Source organism: Halteromyces radiatus (assembly GCF_025201355.1).
Source record: "Halteromyces radiatus strain CBS 162.75 chromosome Unknown BX664scaffold_7, whole genome shotgun sequence".
Lineage (NCBI taxonomy): Eukaryota > Fungi > Mucoromycota > Mucoromycetes > Mucorales > Cunninghamellaceae > Halteromyces > Halteromyces radiatus.
This window is the reverse complement of record NW_026251693.1, coordinates 548,830-565,941: the sequence shown is the minus strand read 5'-3', so window position 1 is coordinate 565,941 and position 17,112 is coordinate 548,830. Positions and strand designations below refer to the sequence as shown.

General features: G+C 34.3%; 4 protein-coding genes across 4 annotated transcripts; 3 read left to right on the top strand and 1 right to left on the bottom strand.

The window, feature by feature from the left end:
- The first annotated feature begins 229 nt into the window (after nt 1-229).
- On the top strand, nt 230-5,572 carry BX664DRAFT_301387 (tubulin-specific chaperone D-like protein). The gene is made up of 21 exons (XM_051542384.1): nt 230-389; nt 495-672; nt 810-979; nt 1,071-1,174; nt 1,237-1,318; nt 1,402-1,621; nt 1,697-1,860; nt 1,932-2,195; nt 2,288-2,512; nt 2,614-2,714; nt 2,782-2,935; nt 3,024-3,167; nt 3,248-3,673; nt 3,769-3,865; nt 3,947-4,280; nt 4,378-4,504; nt 4,584-4,801; nt 4,885-4,965; nt 5,036-5,126; nt 5,214-5,323; nt 5,403-5,572. Exons 1-21 carry the CDS (start codon nt 258-260, stop codon nt 5,491-5,493), a joined length of 3,513 nt encoding a protein of 1,170 aa, XP_051397555.1. The 5' UTR covers nt 230-257; the 3' UTR covers nt 5,494-5,572.
- A 53-nt stretch (nt 5,573-5,625) lies between these two features.
- BX664DRAFT_339370 (uncharacterized protein) lies at nt 5,626-6,897 on the top strand. Its single transcript, XM_051546615.1, has one exon. The coding sequence runs from the start codon at nt 5,659-5,661 to the stop codon at nt 6,721-6,723; it is 1,065 nt and encodes a 354-aa protein (XP_051397554.1). The 5' UTR covers nt 5,626-5,658; the 3' UTR covers nt 6,724-6,897.
- Nucleotides 6,898-7,495: 598 nt separating this feature from the next.
- On the top strand, nt 7,496-13,300 carry BX664DRAFT_361187 (uncharacterized protein). The gene is made up of 11 exons (XM_051548227.1): nt 7,496-7,575; nt 7,636-7,839; nt 7,918-7,944; nt 8,031-8,101; nt 8,179-8,275; nt 8,350-8,529; nt 8,666-8,864; nt 8,928-10,085; nt 10,152-10,196; nt 10,319-10,417; nt 10,519-13,300. The coding sequence occupies exons 1-11, from the start codon at nt 7,556-7,558 to the stop codon at nt 13,246-13,248; spliced, it is 4,830 nt and encodes a 1,609-aa protein (XP_051397553.1). The 5' UTR covers nt 7,496-7,555; the 3' UTR covers nt 13,249-13,300.
- Nucleotides 13,301-14,934: 1,634 nt separating this feature from the next.
- On the bottom strand, nt 14,935-16,801 carry BX664DRAFT_339365 (uncharacterized protein). The gene is made up of 2 exons (XM_051546614.1): nt 15,897-16,801; nt 14,935-15,822 (listed from the first exon to the last, which is right to left on the bottom strand). Exons 1-2 carry the CDS (start codon nt 16,325-16,327, stop codon nt 14,985-14,987), a joined length of 1,269 nt encoding a protein of 422 aa, XP_051397552.1. The 5' UTR covers nt 16,328-16,801; the 3' UTR covers nt 14,935-14,984.
- Nucleotides 16,802-17,112: the final 311 nt, after the last annotated feature.

Below are 17,112 nucleotides of genomic sequence, written 5' to 3'. Positions count from 1 at the left end.
TGAAATAAATGATAGAAAACTATAGTTAACTCTTATTAAAGATATTGGTTGAATTGGTGAATATGTTTTGATGATGATGATGAGTAGATAATATAATATCTGTTAAATAGAGTGTCTGTCAAAAAGTAAGCCTGGGCCCTACGAGTTTGAATTTCAGACTCAAAAATCCTGAATTCGCTTCCATCTTCACCTTTTTTTTTTTTTTCTTTCTTTTTCTTTTTCTCGTTATTGATATAGAAGAGAAACGGCGGACTAGCATGGAAGATGAATGTATCACTCAAACCAAAAGTCATTTTGAACATGCCGACCAAGTGAAACAACAAGTCAATGATCTATGTACTTCGTCTATTCAAGTTACTGATGATTTATTGAAACAACTCTCTATCATAGTAAGCTCAATAAAATATGTCAACTGAATAGTTTTATTAGGAAAAACCAGTTGAATCTTCATCTCATCACATTCTTTTCTTTTCTTTTTCTACTTTAATCACTAGTTGGACATATATCAAGAACAGTCTCACCTACTCGACCCTTATTTGGAAGATCTCGTTACGCCGATCATGACCTGCCTTAGAGAAAGGATACAACAACGACCCATCATGCCAGAAAACACTCATCATTTATTTCGCTTCCTTTATCTTTTGACAAAAACAAGAGGATATAAAACTATTGGTAGGTTGATGAAAAAAGAGAGAATGTAATTCGTGCTTTGCAAAGTGTGGTATACATGCGTGTTTCCGAAACTAACATATCAACATATTCTCTTTCACTGAACTTTTTTTTTTTTTTTTTTGATCCAATTCTGATAGTTAAGTTTATGTCTCATGAAGTCACTGACCTTGAATCAGTATTCCATTTTTTGTCCAACCTTGATGATACCAATATTCAGATTTGGGAAACTCGATATATCTGTTTTGTATGGTTATCACTGATTTGTATGATTCCTTTTGACCTGAAAAGAGTGGATAGTGGATCTGATGTAAATAATGATATTTTTTTTTAATAATCCTGAAGTGATTTCTATGCCACATTGTTATTGATCAAATTGGTTTTGGTTTTTCTTTTTCTAGATTTCTCTAATTACAAGGTTACTCGATTTATGCAAGTATTACCTCAAGGCAACAGGGAAAGAGCGTGACGGTGCAAGTCTTTTAGTAGCACGACTTTTAAGCAGGTAATGACTTTTATTTTTGATTTGACAAATTTATAACCGTTTAACTGATTGACATTGTCTAGACGGGATCTTTGTGATGATTATCTGGTTCCTTTTGTAGAATGGTCCAAGATGAAACTGGCAAAAGATGCTGAAGTTTTCGAAGTAAGTTGGTTTGTTTTTTTTTCGTTGATTAATTGAACATTTGGGAAATATCGCACAATATTCAGTTTTATTATTATTCATAGACGGCTGGTATACTTTCAAGTTTATGTACTCTTTATCAATTCTCTCCAAGAAAAGTATTATTACCAACTTTGGATGATAGTATCTTCCCTTTACTGTCTATGCCTTTTTTTGATAAATATGATAACAACTCATTGATTCGCAAGTTACGTATGAAGTTGACTCAACGTGTTGGACTTTGCTATCTCAAACCAAAATTAGCTTCTTGGAGATATCAACGAGGTAAACTGCATTAGAGGTAAAGTTTATATAGCATTAGTTTTTAATTCTTTTTTTTTTTATTTCATTTTTTAACAGGTAGTCGATCTTTACGGAATAATTTGGATCAAGGTATACCATTATCAGTGAATATACCATCTCAAAGTGATACAACAATGAATAATGAAAATGATGATGATGAAGATATATCTGAACATTTGGAAACGATCATTGATATTTTATTGAATGGACTACGTGACAAGGTAATTAGAAAGGAGCGAGTAAAAAAAAAAAAATAGTCATTTAAGTATTCTCTTTTTTTTTTGGATATTAGGATACTATTGTTCGATGGTCAGCTGCTAAAGGGATGGGCCGTATTACGCAGCGTCTACCTCAAGAACTTGCTGAAGATGTGATTGGCTCTTTATTGGAACTTTTTGAAGAAAATACGTTCAAGCCAAAGGGTTGTGATGAATTAGATTTGACAGCAGTATCAGATCATACTTGGCATGGTGTATCATTAGCTGTGGCTGAATTAGCTCGTCGTGGTTTATTACTTCCTGCACGTCTTGAAGAGACAATACCTTGGATTATATTGGTAATTTGAGAAAAAAAAAAAAAAAGAAGATTATCCTATGGAAAGATTGTGTATCAAATGAATTCTTATTTCGGATACGGATAATAATTTAGGGATTGAAATTTGACCTGAAACGTGGATCTCACTCTATTGGGGCACATGTTCGTGATGCTGCCTGTTATGTATGCTGGTCATTTGCTCGAGCCTATGCTCCTGAAATCATGGCTCCATTTGTCAAAGAAGTGGCTCAAAATTTGGTGGTTGTATCTGTATTTGATCGTGAAATCAACGTTCGCCGTGCAAGCAGTGCTGCTTTTCAAGAAAATGTTGGTAGACAGGTAAAATCATAACAATAATAGTTATTACTGATAAAATTCCCCTTATTCTCTTTTGTTTATTGATTTTCTCTTCTTTCCCCCCCCCCTTTTTTTTCATACAGGGTATTTTTCCTATGGGCATTGACATCATTCAGTTGGCAGATTACTTTTCCCTTGGCAACCGAACCAATTCCTTCCTTCAGGTGGCTGTAGCTATCGCAAAGTAAGTAGTCTATATTCTGGGGAATGGTGATGATTATTTATATTCTTATTGATCAATGTTTTTTTAGGTTTGAAGATTATCGATATCACCTAATTGATCACCTTGTTACCACGACATCAAAACATTGGGACAAATCTATGCGTGTGCTTGCTTCCAAAACTTTATATCAACTGGTACCATTGGACCCTGTTTATTTTATGGATCAAGTTTTACCTTCATTGGTAAGAATAAAAAAGCCAACGAATGATATTATTTACCATCATTAGCATTAAACTAAAATACAAAAACACATACTCTTATTTAATATAGGTGCCTTTATCAACATCTAAAGATATGATTATTTCTCATGGTGCTTTGCTCTCGCTTGGTGAAATTTGCTTCTCTCTTTGGGAATGTCGACAACAAGATGAACAAAAAAATGTTATATGGAATAAGAATGAAACCTTGATTCAGGTAAAGCAGGAGGAATCAAAAGACGAATTTGACAATAGAACTGATACTATTGTATTCTATCTATAAATGATGAATTATAGGATATTGCTGGCGTGGTAGCAAAAATACCTTCACGATCTTTGTCAACATTTGGATCTGAACACATTCGGGAAGCAACATGTCAACTTGTGGAATATATGTGCAGAATTCGATTGATTGACAATGACAAAGAAAACACAGCGATTCAAATGATTGATGGTTGGAAACGTATCATTCAAACATCTTTGGAACGAAAAGAAGAAAATGTGCAAGAATATGCTGTGGGTGCATTTGGTGCTTTATCTCGTACTTACGGCATTCAACGATCAGAAGTTGATATCTATCTAAAGAAGATTGAGACAACTCATATGATGTACGGTAGACGAGGTTATGCTTTAGCTCTTGGGACTTTGGATTACAATATGGAAGAACGATATTCTTGGCTACATGACGTCTTGCATCAATTGGGCTTGGCAACTCGAATTCAAGTAAGTGACTCTGCTTTAGAAGCATATGTACATATATATATATATATTAACAAAAGAAAACTGTCATTTTACTAATTTGATTATATGTTGAATAGGTAGATCATATAGCCAATGATGTAGAAGCAAAAAGAAACGCGGTGATTGGTCTAACTACGATCTTGAAAGGATTGAATGACACTACATTGATCAAAGGTAAGATACCAATAGTAATAAATAAATAAATAAATAAGGATCTTTTCCCTTTTACTTATTCTCTATGTATGATTTTAATAGGTATGTCATTGGATGATCATTTATTTGTTATCGACACATTGGAATCTTGTTTAAAGGATTATAGTACAGATCAGCGTGGTGATGTCGGTTCCTGGGTACGCTCAGCAAGCATGGAATGTATTCGTTATTACATGCCTCTCATAGCAAGATTAGATACTGTGAAAGTTTTGTCAAATTTGGATACAAACGGTCGAATGATCAGTATGTTAATGAAACAATCTGTTGAACGTATCGATCGTGTTCGTGGATTAGCTGGTTCTGTTTTGGTGGAACTTGTCTCCTGTGATGCAATTATCATTCCACACCATGATAAACTGAAGGAACTTTTAACAAGGTAAATAAAACCAAAGAGTAGAAGCTCGTTTGAAAAGAAAAAAAGAGAAAAAGAAAGAAAAAATCATCGACTCTCCTTCTTTTTTTTTCACGGATAGTGATCTCTCGTTTTCTACTCCTGGTGAATTATACCCTGTCATGGTTGATTTATTATACTATCCTAGTTATCGATTAGAGTTATTAACTGGGCTCATTGCAAGTGCTGGTGGACTGACTGAATCTTTGGTACGATAGAAAAGTGGAATGATGATCATCTTCATACGTATACTCACTCTGCTTATTTTTACATCTCATATGAATATAGGTTCGTCATGCTAGTTCTTGTCTCATCGAATTTATCAACAAACTACCTCCAAATACCAACGACACTTCGGATAACTGCTCTAGGGAAGATATTATCCGGACCATGTATGACATTTTCGCAAGATATGAAAAACAAGACCGGGTAATCATACCATTGATGGATGTAATTGGACTTTTGTATGAAACTGGAAGTCTGTCAGTTATTGAAAATGAAACTATGTAAGTAGTGAAACATAAATTTATATATAGAAATATCATGATATTAAAAACTACTCACCCATTCTTTCTTTGATTATATTCAGTCATCTCAAACTGATGACACTTGTTAGAAAAGAATCCTTTAAAGCAAAAAATGTGAAAAAGTTGTTATCTACTATCAAAATGTAAGTGCGATTATGAAAGGAATATACTATATTTCTTACTTTTTTTTTCTTTTATGTGTACTATCTTTAGATATGTCGGATTCATCTCTTTGTCTGGAACTCAAGTGAAAATCAAGGCCTTGCAACAAATGTTGTCTTATTTGGTTCACGGTTACCCTAGAGTAAAAAGAAAAAAAAAAACAAGAAAAAAAAAGTGAATTGATATACAAGTGATATATTGCTAACGAACATATGTTTTATTAATTTAGATTCGTATGGAAGTCGCTGACCAACTGTTTACTTTTTTATCGGTTTTGAATGATGATGAGATGACTGATGGAACTATGCAAGCTGAAGAAATCATTACTGGCACTGATTGGTAATAATAAAAAGAAATTACAATATTAGAATGAACATTTTTGTTAAATTATCATTTCCTTCTTTTTCCCTCTGGTTAGGTCGATGTCTATTGATGAAATCAAACCTTTACGTGATCAATTGTATGATTTTCTTGGTATTCCAAAACCTGTGGTACGACCTTCCAAGTAGTTTTAGATATATTTTGTATTTTTGCATGATTTTACATGGTGGCTTTTTCTCTATCCAATAAAAGAAACGTCCTCCACTTATTTGATTCCCGCCTTCCCATCAATTTCTTTTTTTTTTTTTTTTTTTTTTCAACTTCTTCATATATATATAAACAGATATTTATTGATGCCTCCTAAAAAAAAACTCAAGGTAGCGTTGGCCAAAGTACTTGCTCAAGCTGAAAATAGACGAATCCAACAATACAAGAATCAAACATATGATGAAAATCGACTACGACAGAAACAAAATGCATACATGAAATCAAATGGGATCAGTAAGAAGGCCTTGAAGAAACAACGAAAACAAGAGAACACGACAGAAGAACAAGCAACAACTGAAACAAACGTAAAAGCAGACATACCCAGACCACGACCTCTTATCAAGTTCCATGACTATGATCGAGTTTTATTGATCGGTGAAGGTAATTTCTCGTTTGCAGCATCGTTGGTGAATCAATACTATCTCTCTGGTGCAGAACGATTGACAGCGACATGTTTCGACAGTGAACAAGTGCTTTATGAAAAATATGGGGATGAAGCCAAGGAAAATGTGGAACTGGCACGTACTATGGGAGCTACTGTTTTATTTGATGTGGATGGCACTAAATTAGATAAGAACAAGTTGATCAACAAGGACAAGTACAGCAAGATCATCTTCAATTTTCCTCATGCTGGTAAAGGGATCAAGGACGAGCAACGTAATATCGAAAGCAATCAGGCTTTACTGACTGATTTTTTCAAGGCGGCTACTCCTCTTTTAACTCATCAAGACGATAAACAGACGGATACGGGTTATGATCATGATGAACGCGATGATACAAAAGTGGATGGCGAAATCTATGTGACGGTCAAGACAGGCAAACCTTATGATGAATGGAAAATAAAGTTTGTGGCCAAGTGGACTGGATTATTGGCGTTAAGAACAAGTATACCTTTTAGACCTAGTGACTATCCTGGTTACTGTCATCGACGTACGATTGGCTTCAAGAAGGGTATCAGCAAAGAAGACAACGAAGAAATCATGAAGTCGGATCCAAGAACTTTTATTTTTGTACGGAAACAGGTCATGGATGTGGAAATCGAAAAGGCAAAACATGGCAAGATAGTCGCTGCCAAACAGCGAGCTGCTGGAAAGAAGGCAAAGAAACGTGGTCGACAAGAAGAAGGTGATGATGAAGAGGATGAAAATTAGATTTAGTTTGATAGAGTAGTTGGTTTTTTTTTTTTATATTATATCTTTTTTTTTTTTTGTATTATCATCATTATCAAAATATAGTTCTTATTCTTAGTTTATCATAGTTTTTTTATTATTCTCTATCTCTCTATCTTTTTTTTTTATTTGTCTCTACGTATGTGTAAATAAAACAAGATTATATGCATTGGAAGAAACGGAGACTGTGCATTTTTGTGAAAAAAAAAAGACAGGGGGAAAGGGGATTTTGGTGATCAGTTGGTCAAATATCCATATTGGTTTAGATTTATTTTTACTTGATATCAAAGATTAGTATAGAATCAAGTCTAATCAAATGTTGGTCGATCCATTGAACTATATATAGTCAAATTTTTTTTTTTTGTCATCCTATCTATTGCTGACCAAGAGAAAAATGCATATAACAAAAATCAGGGGGAAGCGGGAATATGAAAAGTACACCACATGATGAATGGGTTACAAAGACAACTTTTTTTTTCTGGGTTAACATATCGTATATTCCTTTTTAGAATATATTGTTGAACATAAAAATCTAGGTATCATCATCATGATCATAGTCAGTGCTGTCATCACATTAGACTTGTCAAACTGAGTGTGAAATAGAGCATCGGGGCAGGCGTTCCGTTCTGTAATACACACAAAAAACGATCCTTTTTTTTCCCTTTCAGCTGAATTTTTTTTCTTTCTTCTATAGTTTACGTTTTCTTTTTTTTTTTTTTCTTTCTTCTTTCTTCTTTCTTTTCTTTTCTTTTTTTTTTTTTTTTGTTGGTTTACTATATTCCCTTTATACCTTTTACATCATATACCCATTTCAATGACCTCAACGGCTGTTAGGTAGATAATATGAAACTCTATACACTATTGAATATTTACCATTCTCTTTTTCCTATATAGGGTCGCTTTACGTGTCCGACCATTAACAGCAAAAGAAAAGTATTCCAACTGTACCGAATGTCTCACATTTATACCTAATGAACCTCAGGTTCTCATTGGAACAGATAAGTCGTTCACTTATGACTATGTTTTTGACACCAAATCTACTCAATCTTCTGTCTACTCAACGGCCATTGCACCTTTGCTGCATAAATTTACAGAAGGGTATAATTTTTTTTTATAAAAAAAAAAAAGATAATAATTTATAATCTAATAATGCCTTATTATTTTATTTCTATATAGATTTAATGCAACAGTCCTAGCTTATGGGTAAGTTGAACCAAAAAAGAAATCATCACGCTATCTACATGCTTTATACCACATGAAACTTGACTCTTTTTTTTTACTCTTTATAGTCAAACCGGAGCGGGAAAGACTTTTTCTATGGGGACAGGATTAGATAATACCAAAGACAAAGAAAATCAAGGTAATATAACAACTCCCTATCTATTTATCTCATCTAAAGAATTTCATTTTATTGTTTCTTTCTTTCTTTTATGATAGGAATTGTACCTCGCTGTATATTGGAACTCTATCAAGTGTTAGAAGAACGAACAGAAAAGGAAGAAGGATATAGCTATGAAGTACATGTCTCGTTTCTGTAAGTCTGATGACTAGTAAAAGATGTGAAATTTAATTTCTGATACACTCTGATTTTTTTTTTGATTGAATTAGTGAATTACATAATGAAGACCTTATTGATCTTCTGAATCCACCTACTATACAAAAACGAAGAAGTCACAATAGTCAATCACCTCAAACGTCTGAAGTATCCATACGTGAAGATATTGCTGGTAACATATACTGGACGGGTGTCAGAGAAGAACGTTGTTATAGTCCTGACGAATTGCTTGGGTAATAATAAAAAAACAAAAAGAACATGATGCAAAGAAAAAAAACCCACCAAAATAAAAACAAACAACAAACATTACAAATTCAATAATAACTTTGGATATCCGCACTTTCTCTAACCTCACATTTGTTTTCTTAGTTTATTGGAAAAAGGGTCATTATGTCGTACCACTGGATCTACTGAAATGAATACTGTCTCTTCTCGATCTCATGCAATGTTTACTGTATCTCTAAAGCAATATCGTCTGGAACAAGATGGAACAGATGAAAACACACCAAAAACTTCAAAAACCTTGATTAGTAAATTTCATTTTGTGGACCTGGCTGGATCAGAAAGGGTAAAAAAAAAAAAAAAAAAAAAAATGAACAATACAACACCATAACTAATTTTCTATTTATAGCTCAAACGAACGAACGCTGAAGGTGATCGTGCAAAAGAAGGAATCGCCATCAATGCTGGCTTGTTGGCACTAGGAAATGTGATATCAGCTCTTGGTGATGAGACTCGACGAGCAGCGCATATACCATATCGTGATAGCAAGTTGACTAGACTTTTACAAGATTCTCTTGGTGGAAATAGTCAAACATTGATGATGGCCTGTGTTTCCCCTTCTGATTCTAATTTTGGTGAAACTCTCAATACTCTTAGATATGCCAATCGAGCTCGCAATATCAAAAATCGTATTACGATCAATCAAGATTTCGCTGGAAATTCTGTGGAAGTGAATCAACTACGTGCACTTGTTTCCCGACTACGAATGGAGATATCTGATCTTCGATCTAATGGCGCAGTACTCTCGACAAATGGTACAGATGATGAAGTTCAATCATTGCGGAATGAAATTATTCGACTACGTGAACGATTACAACACACAACTAACGATATGATACAAGCATCAAGTGAAAGGGACACGTTACTAATGGAAATTGGACAGACAGCAGCCATCAATGACAACAACAACAACAATCTTTGTACAACAAATGATGATCTTTCTTCCTCTGTTACACCACATCCTCTGATAGCCAAATATCTCAAGATAATACATGATTTAAATAGTGATCTAACTGAAGCTAAGGATAGACTTAAATTTTTGGAAAATACCCGGCAGCCAGCATCATCACAAACTATTACTGCTCATACAGTCAATTTTGCTTCATCAACGAAAAATGGATCCTTTGATCAACAGAAACGGAAGAAGTCTGGTACAAGAAGAAGATTTGGACGAACTGGAAGAATTAGCAACAATAACAGCACTACTACAAATACCACAATTCGTCCCAACAAAATCAAAAACAAACATCAATCACAACAACATAGTTTGCAATCAACAGAAGATCGATTATTTCCAACGAAAAGACACCGCCGTCAACGAAGTTCCTCCTATACAGATGATTCTTATGATGATGACGGTGATAGTGGAGTTCTCTTTATGGAAGACGATGATGAAGGCTATATAAATGATCTACAAGATGAAAACATGCATCAAGAATTCAAAGAAAGCATTGCCAAGGCAAGGGAAGAAATTCGAAAAGGAATGGAATTTTTGGAACTAATAAAGGTAATTATATATATTATTGAAACAGTCTCATTCTAACTCTATATTTTTTTTTATCGTTAAATGTAGCCTGAAGACGAAAATGACTTGGAAGTGTGGGACAAAGAACTCAAGGTAAATATGAGTTGCATAAAAAAGATGCGGTCTGATGAAGATCAATCTGTTGTCGATCCTATCCAACATCAGATAGGAGCAACCATTCTAATTCTTTTTTTTTTATTTATTTATTTATTTAGACTATGATGCAAAATCAACCAATTGAACATGATTTTTCTGATGAAGGTAACTTTTCAGCATCACCTTCACCAACTCAGCTACTGGATGATTTTCAACTGGTAAAAAAAGAAAAAGGAAAAAAAAAAGACAATTACTATTATTTAGCTTACTAACCTTCTTTTTTTTTTTTTTTTTTTTTTTTTTTTTTTTTTTTTTTTAGGAATCACCAACATGGCCAGAACTTGAATCGCAACATGACAAGAATAGCAACATATCATCTACACGTGGTTCATTATGTAGTCAGTTATCAATGGCTTCTTCTACGGATATGGAATTCAAACAACAAGATTCAAAATTAGTCCGGATGATTCATCAAATTCAATCTGATATCAAGGTCAAAGAAGAACTGGTTTGTCACTTAGAAAAGTCTGAAAACGAATACAAATACATGCGTCGCAAGTTTGATGAAAAAATCAATCGACTTCAAGATCAATTGGCAGCTCTACAACAAGATCGTGACTCTGCTTTGAAACGTACGAAGGGATTTTTTGGAAATACAGCGAATATTGATTCAAATCAACTACAACTACAACAACAACAACAAGCAAAGGAAAAGCAGCAGATATTGGATATTCGACAAGCATATGAAACGAAAATGAAGCATCTTTTGACTGAAATTCAAGATCTCAAACGAAAATATTCCCAAACTACCAGTGCCATGCATGTTACACGCAACCAGAATGAATCATTACTCAAATCTCTTCGTGTCAATGTGGAGACCTTGAAATTGGAGAAGAAGCAAATGGTGAAACGAATGAAACAAGAAGCAAACAGGGTGCGTGAACAAATAACAAACCAAGAACGACGGATACAGCAATTACAACGACAGCATACTGAAGCAACAACCGCAAGACGACGCATGGAACGTGAAAGGGACCTACAAAAACAAACTCTCAAGAAACAAAATGAAGAAGCAGTGATGAATCGCAGTCAACTCAAACAACTTACCTGTATCATGAAGAAGGCCGTACGCGAAGGTGGGATTTTGGATGAACGTCTCTTAGGCAAGGTATCTCATATTGTTGGTGGAAATTTTGCTATCTTGGCTCGTGGTAGTCTTGGATTTCCTTTACGTGGCGGTGGACATACAAGAAGCAATGCAACCAACAACAAAGGCAACGGAAAACGAGGCATCAGCAGGACTGTCAGCAGTATCCCTCTTCAAATACGGGCATCAAGAAAGAAGAAACTTCTAGATAGGGCACTCTGTCAATATATCCAGGGAAAACAAGCAATAGTTGAGATGGAACAGCTCTTGGTACGACGTGAACGTTTATCCGATGAAAAGCAAGACTTGATGGATGAACGCCGACATATCTATTTGCTGGAAAAAGAACGAATGGACGAAACTGGTACGGCTATGGACACGGCCACTATTGAATTCATGGATGAACGTATTGATCTGATATCAGCAGAAATATCCTATTTATCATCTCGTATACATGGGTTACAAATGGAAGCTGCAGCTTCGGACAACAATCAACAACAACAGCAGCTCTTACATATTCAACACCTACGTAGTGAAAAGCATGTTACGTTTGCCGATGAAATTGTAACAGATCCACCACCAAATGATGAATGGGCCGATATGGATGCTTTCGAAGAACGATATACTGTACCATCTAATGCAGCACCCGATTTGGCATACGAAATTACTACCAAACTACTAAAGTCTCTCAAGCCTGATGAATGCAAGCAGATTGCCGAATCTCTATTGGAAGACATCTTGGAATTACGAATGGCAGAATGCAATCGACAAATGAGTATGCAGAATCTGGAACGTACCGTGATGGATATGAGGCGTACGTTGATTGTAATGAAAAAGGCAGCAGTGGCATCAACAGTGGAGAACGAACGACGAATCCGACGATTGGAAAGTAATTTTGGTACACAAGACGATGATGAATCAATGGCAGCCATGGATCGAAAAATGGAAGAATATATCAGTAATGGCAACACCATTTTCGACAAGATATATGAAGATGGACTACGTGGTATGATCAATAATACAACTTCCTCTCCTTTGGAATACAGTGATGATATTTCTACTTCTTGTGATCATCTTCCTCCTGGATTGGTATTATCCGACAACTATAGCAGTGATGCCTTATTGACGCCCTCACCTTTTATCCCTACACCGACAGCAGCGCATGGAATGGATACGATGTACAACAAAAGCGCCTATGATACAGCATCACAACACCATCGACAGCAAGGATCATCATTGGATAATTCATTACCAGTTCCAATCAGAGTCGATACCACGCCCTCACCTGATCGATTTTACAATATGATCCATAAACGACTAACCTCTCCTCAGCTACCATGTGATGAGAACAACACTATTTCCCTCCCAATGGTAATGGCTAATCCGGTGGAATTTCGACGTATGGCGCTTGAACAAAGTACTTCAAGATTGCAGCAACATCCGCAACAACAACAACAACAACAACAACAACAACAACAACAGCAGCAGCAGCAGCAACAACAACAACAAGAACAGCAACAACAAGAACAACAACAACAACAACGCCATATAGATATGGATTTAGCAGACGACTCATCAACTTCATCTATTCGCAGTAGCCATTTACGGCAATCACAACCTCCAGTACCACCAGTACCAGTCCAAGATTGTATGCAACCATTTGCCTCCCAACAACAACAACAACAACAACAAACAATGAATCCTACTAGTCGTCCACGTGCATCATCATTACAACATGTGAAATCCTCATTCATATGCAGCAAAGCCTCTCAAAATGAAGTTTTGCCTCTTTCGATGCATGGCAATGACGATGATGATGATAATGGAAACAACATTTTTGATCGATTGGCACCCAATTCTACCAGAGTTTCAAGAGCAAAGATACATCAATTATCCTATTAATTCTCAAGTATTCTCCCGCTATTGGACATGAATTTTTTTTTTTTTTTTTTTTTTTAGTATTGGGTTTTGATTTATATTTATGTGTTATTTTCAATAGTAATAATAAAAAAAAGTAGTTCTCTGTTTTATAATTCATCTTAAATGAATGTCATCTATCTCTTACTGTGCCTTTTATTGTGGTGATGGTCTTTGGATTCACTCTAGTCTTTACAATAAAAACGCTACGTGATTTCAGTTTGATCCCTTTTATATATCCTGTCGTTCCTACTAATGACAAGATGAAAAATTCTGTAAAATCCTGGCACATTTTTTTTAAGGCGACTATCCACCATTCCTCTTTTTTTTTTTTTTTTTTTATTTTATGATGATGATTCTATTGTTCTAAAAAGATGATTGAGAGTGATTGATGACACTGGATAGAATGATGGTTGATAGTGGTTGATGATGGATGTAAAAATGATTTATATCTATAAAGTTCATAGGATGGAATTCATGCGACAGTATTTTTATGATGAGGTGATGACCATCGGAAAGCGATGATAAAGAAGATACTAACAATGATAAGAAAATAGGAGGAGAGGAAAGAAAAAAAAATACTAATATGATGAGTTTATGAAAGGATGATATCCTAAAAAAAAAAATTAAGTAACAACCAATAACAGACACAAAAAAAAATCATAATGTTTTGTACAAAAGAGAAAGAGGAAATCGAAGCCAAACGCCATTGTTTTGCTCGTTACAGATACTTTGCTCCAGCTTAGTAGATCCAGCATAATAAAATAGTTTAGATAAAGAAATATTTTATTTAAACAAAAGATATTTTTACAAAAAAAAAAAAAAGACATAAACACTAAATAATAAAAACATTATAAAGAATACATACAAATATATTCAAACCCCAATGCGAACAAGTCTCTAACCATAACGCAGAAAAAGAAAAAATAAACCCGCTTCACATGAAAAAAAAAAACCAATAAATGCGAAAGGGGAACAAAAAATAAGAGAAAAAAGAGACTGATTTTTTCACTTGGGATTTTTTTTTTTTTACAGCCAAGTATTTCAAACTCCTTGGACCTATTTTAGGTTTTTCTTTTTGGAAGGGAGAGTTGATGGGACGATATTCCCAAAAATCGATCAAAAATTTTTGAAAGGGGAGCCAAATCAGTCATCATCAGTTGTATCAGCTCCTACTTTGTTTCTATGATGATCTTTTTACGATAATGATGTCCATAATTATGATGGTTTTCAAAGTTCACTTCTGGTGATGATAAGATGATTGAAAAATATTACCTCATCATTGTTTATTGTTCGTACTCTAGCAACTGTTGATCATATGACTTCCATCATTCATTTCAATAGTATAAAAAGATTGATTTGTAGCCATTTTTTTTTATTATTATGATGTGTGTAACTTTCTAAAATGGGTATAAAGGGGCATAATAAAGATAAAATAAATAATAATAAAAAAAAAAGTATCTACTTTGAAAAAAAGAGGAGGGAAAGATAAAAGAAACTATAGAGGAGGGGGTGTGTGAAGAATGTGTATATACATCAAAAAAAAAAAAAGTAAAGAAAATAGAAATAAATAGAAATAAATAGAAAAAAAAAATAGGAATCTACATATAAGAGGAAGGGAGGAAGATGAATGTACATAACTAAAAAAAAAAAAAAAAAAAAAAAAGCATAAAGCTATATACCAGAATAAATAATAATAATAATAATAAAAAAAGTCTAGTCTACTGTTTCAATGCGTCCATCATAGCTTGTTGTTGTTTCGGAGTACGCATCAAAGGTAAGCGTTTTCTTGAGAATTCCACGACGACCCTTTTCTTTTTTAGATTGTCCCGACATTTATCCCCAGTACAAAAGAAAGGTTGAGAAGAAGCACAAAACTCATCATCCAGATCTTGTTCACGTCGACATTGTTGATGATAAGCCATAGGACAACCATCGCATTGTACAAGAAGGTTATCTTCCCAAGATTCAGATCGATGACAGCAGCTACAAAAGAGTTGAAGTACAGGACGAATACGTTGATCCATAGGTTCCTTGACAAAAGCAGTGAGGTCCAATCGAGGTAATTTGCATGCAAATCCATATCCCTTATAATCACATCCATGTTTGTTACAAAGTGTACGTTTTCCCCAAGGTCCAGGTCGCCAATTGACACCTTCTGTTGTACCACAGTATCGGCACCAATCCACACGTTGCTTCAATAAATGTTTGTAAAGCCCCTGAGTACTATATCGTAATTCGACTTGAGCAGCTCCATGAGGTACATAAACGGGTAAACTGGTGTCATCTGTCAAATCGGTAGATGATGACGAAGGAGACGAAGGAGGAGATGATTTCTTTGTAGTTGATTTTGTCGATTTTGTTGATTTTTCCTTATGTTGCTTTTTAGACATGTTGGTTGTCTTGGCTTTTTTTGAAGGTTTTGGAATGGATGGCTCATTGGTGATGGTGAGTTCCAAATCCAGCTGTTGTTGTTGGTGCAACGTCATATCATCTTCATCGTCGGTCATCCATTCCATAATGGTTGGGTAAGGTTGGAAGTCCGTCGTCGAACGTGTTCTACAAAAAAGAAGTTGAATATTTTTATTTTTCAAACTCTAAGGGGGAGAAAAAATTTGATAAAATCATTTTACCTTTTATCCATAATATCATTATCTTCATCTTCATCTTCATCATCAAAATCAAACATAGGTAATTGAGGAGGGGATTCTGGTAAAGAACAAGGAGAATGTACCAAGCATGGGCGTTTTTCAGAATCCGATTGCACACTACTAGCATCATCACTACTATCACTGCAGATACTACTATGTCGTCTCTTGATACCTAGATAATCAGAAGAAGGAGAATCTATATTGGCAGGAGGAGTAGGTAAATCGGTAGCATAAACAGAAGTAATACGATGTTGAAGCTGTTGATCATCCAAAAGTAAAGAAGTATCATTCAAACCAAAAACATCAGTGTCATCCAATAAAAGATCAGAAGGAGCTACTTCCATTTTCTTGATAAACCGTTGTTGTTGTTGATGATGATGATGTTGTATAGATCCAGTTGTAGTAGAAGTCATAGGTGGAGATAAAAAGACATCTTTGACCAATAAATCTTTATGCCATTTGAATTGATAATCAGTATTATCAAAACTAATAGTAGCATTTTCAAGTGTATGATGAATTGGCTATAATAAAAGTATGATCAGTCTATTTTTATTCCTAATCATTTTATAATTATTTACCATAGGTCTTGGCATTGTTTGAGATTGAAGATAATAATAATAATATAAAGGGAAATCTACCATAGGTGACATGGAAGGAACAATCACTGGTGATATTTCTAAAGTGTCTACTTTTGATTCCATTGTTTCTTGTTGAGGAAAAGGTTGAATAGGTTGTGGCATACAGATAAGAAAAAGGGAATGAATATAATATAAAATAAATAAATATTGATAAAAGGTTTTAAAAAAAAAGGCAAAAACCAATTCAACAATTAAAAAAAGAAGAAGAAGAAGAAAAGGGTGAAAAAGAAAGAAAGAAAAAAAAAAAAAAAGAGAAAATAAGGAGAAAGAAAAGTAGAAAAAGGGAAGAATAGGGCATTAAAAAGAGCAAAAGTAATTATATGTGGGAACACAAACATATGCCGAATTAGGGAAGTCAGCAAATCAAAAAATTCACAAAAATATAAGGTGACTTCTCTTTATCTCTTTTCTCTCTCTCTCTCTATATATATATGTACAATCACATCATCATCATCATCTATATATATATATTATCGTTATTATTATTAGTATTATTATTATTATTATTTCCTTATGATTGACTTTTTATTATATAAAGTAAAGAGGTTCTGGACATATGT

Excerpts from the sequence above, each read along its gene's own strand:
- BX664DRAFT_339370 (XM_051546615.1), top strand. The coding sequence starts at position 5,659 with ATGCCTCCTAAAAAAAAACTCAAGGTAGCGTTGGCCAAAGTACTTGCT.
- BX664DRAFT_301387 (XM_051542384.1), top strand. The coding sequence starts at position 258 with ATGGAAGATGAATGTATCACTCAAACCAAAAGTCATTTTGAACATGCC. Across the intron at positions 3,168-3,247 it reads AGAATGAAACCTTGATTCAG|GATATTGCTGGCGTGGTAGC; the intron begins GTAAAGCAGGAG and ends GATGAATTATAG. Across the intron at positions 4,802-4,884 it reads GTTATTGAAAATGAAACTAT|TCATCTCAAACTGATGACAC; the intron begins GTAAGTAGTGAA and ends GATTATATTCAG.
- BX664DRAFT_339365 (XM_051546614.1), bottom strand. The coding sequence starts at position 16,327 with ATGACTTCTACTACAACTGGATCTATACAACATCATCATCATCAACAA. Across the intron at positions 15,823-15,896 it reads AATGATATTATGGATAAAAG|AACACGTTCGACGACGGACT; the intron begins GTAAAATGATTT and ends TCTTTTTTGTAG.
- BX664DRAFT_361187 (XM_051548227.1), top strand. The coding sequence starts at position 7,556 with ATGACCTCAACGGCTGTTAG. Across the intron at positions 8,276-8,349 it reads GAAGTACATGTCTCGTTTCT|TGAATTACATAATGAAGACC; the intron begins GTAAGTCTGATG and ends TGATTGAATTAG. Across the intron at positions 10,086-10,151 it reads AATTTTTGGAACTAATAAAG|CCTGAAGACGAAAATGACTT; the intron begins GTAATTATATAT and ends CGTTAAATGTAG.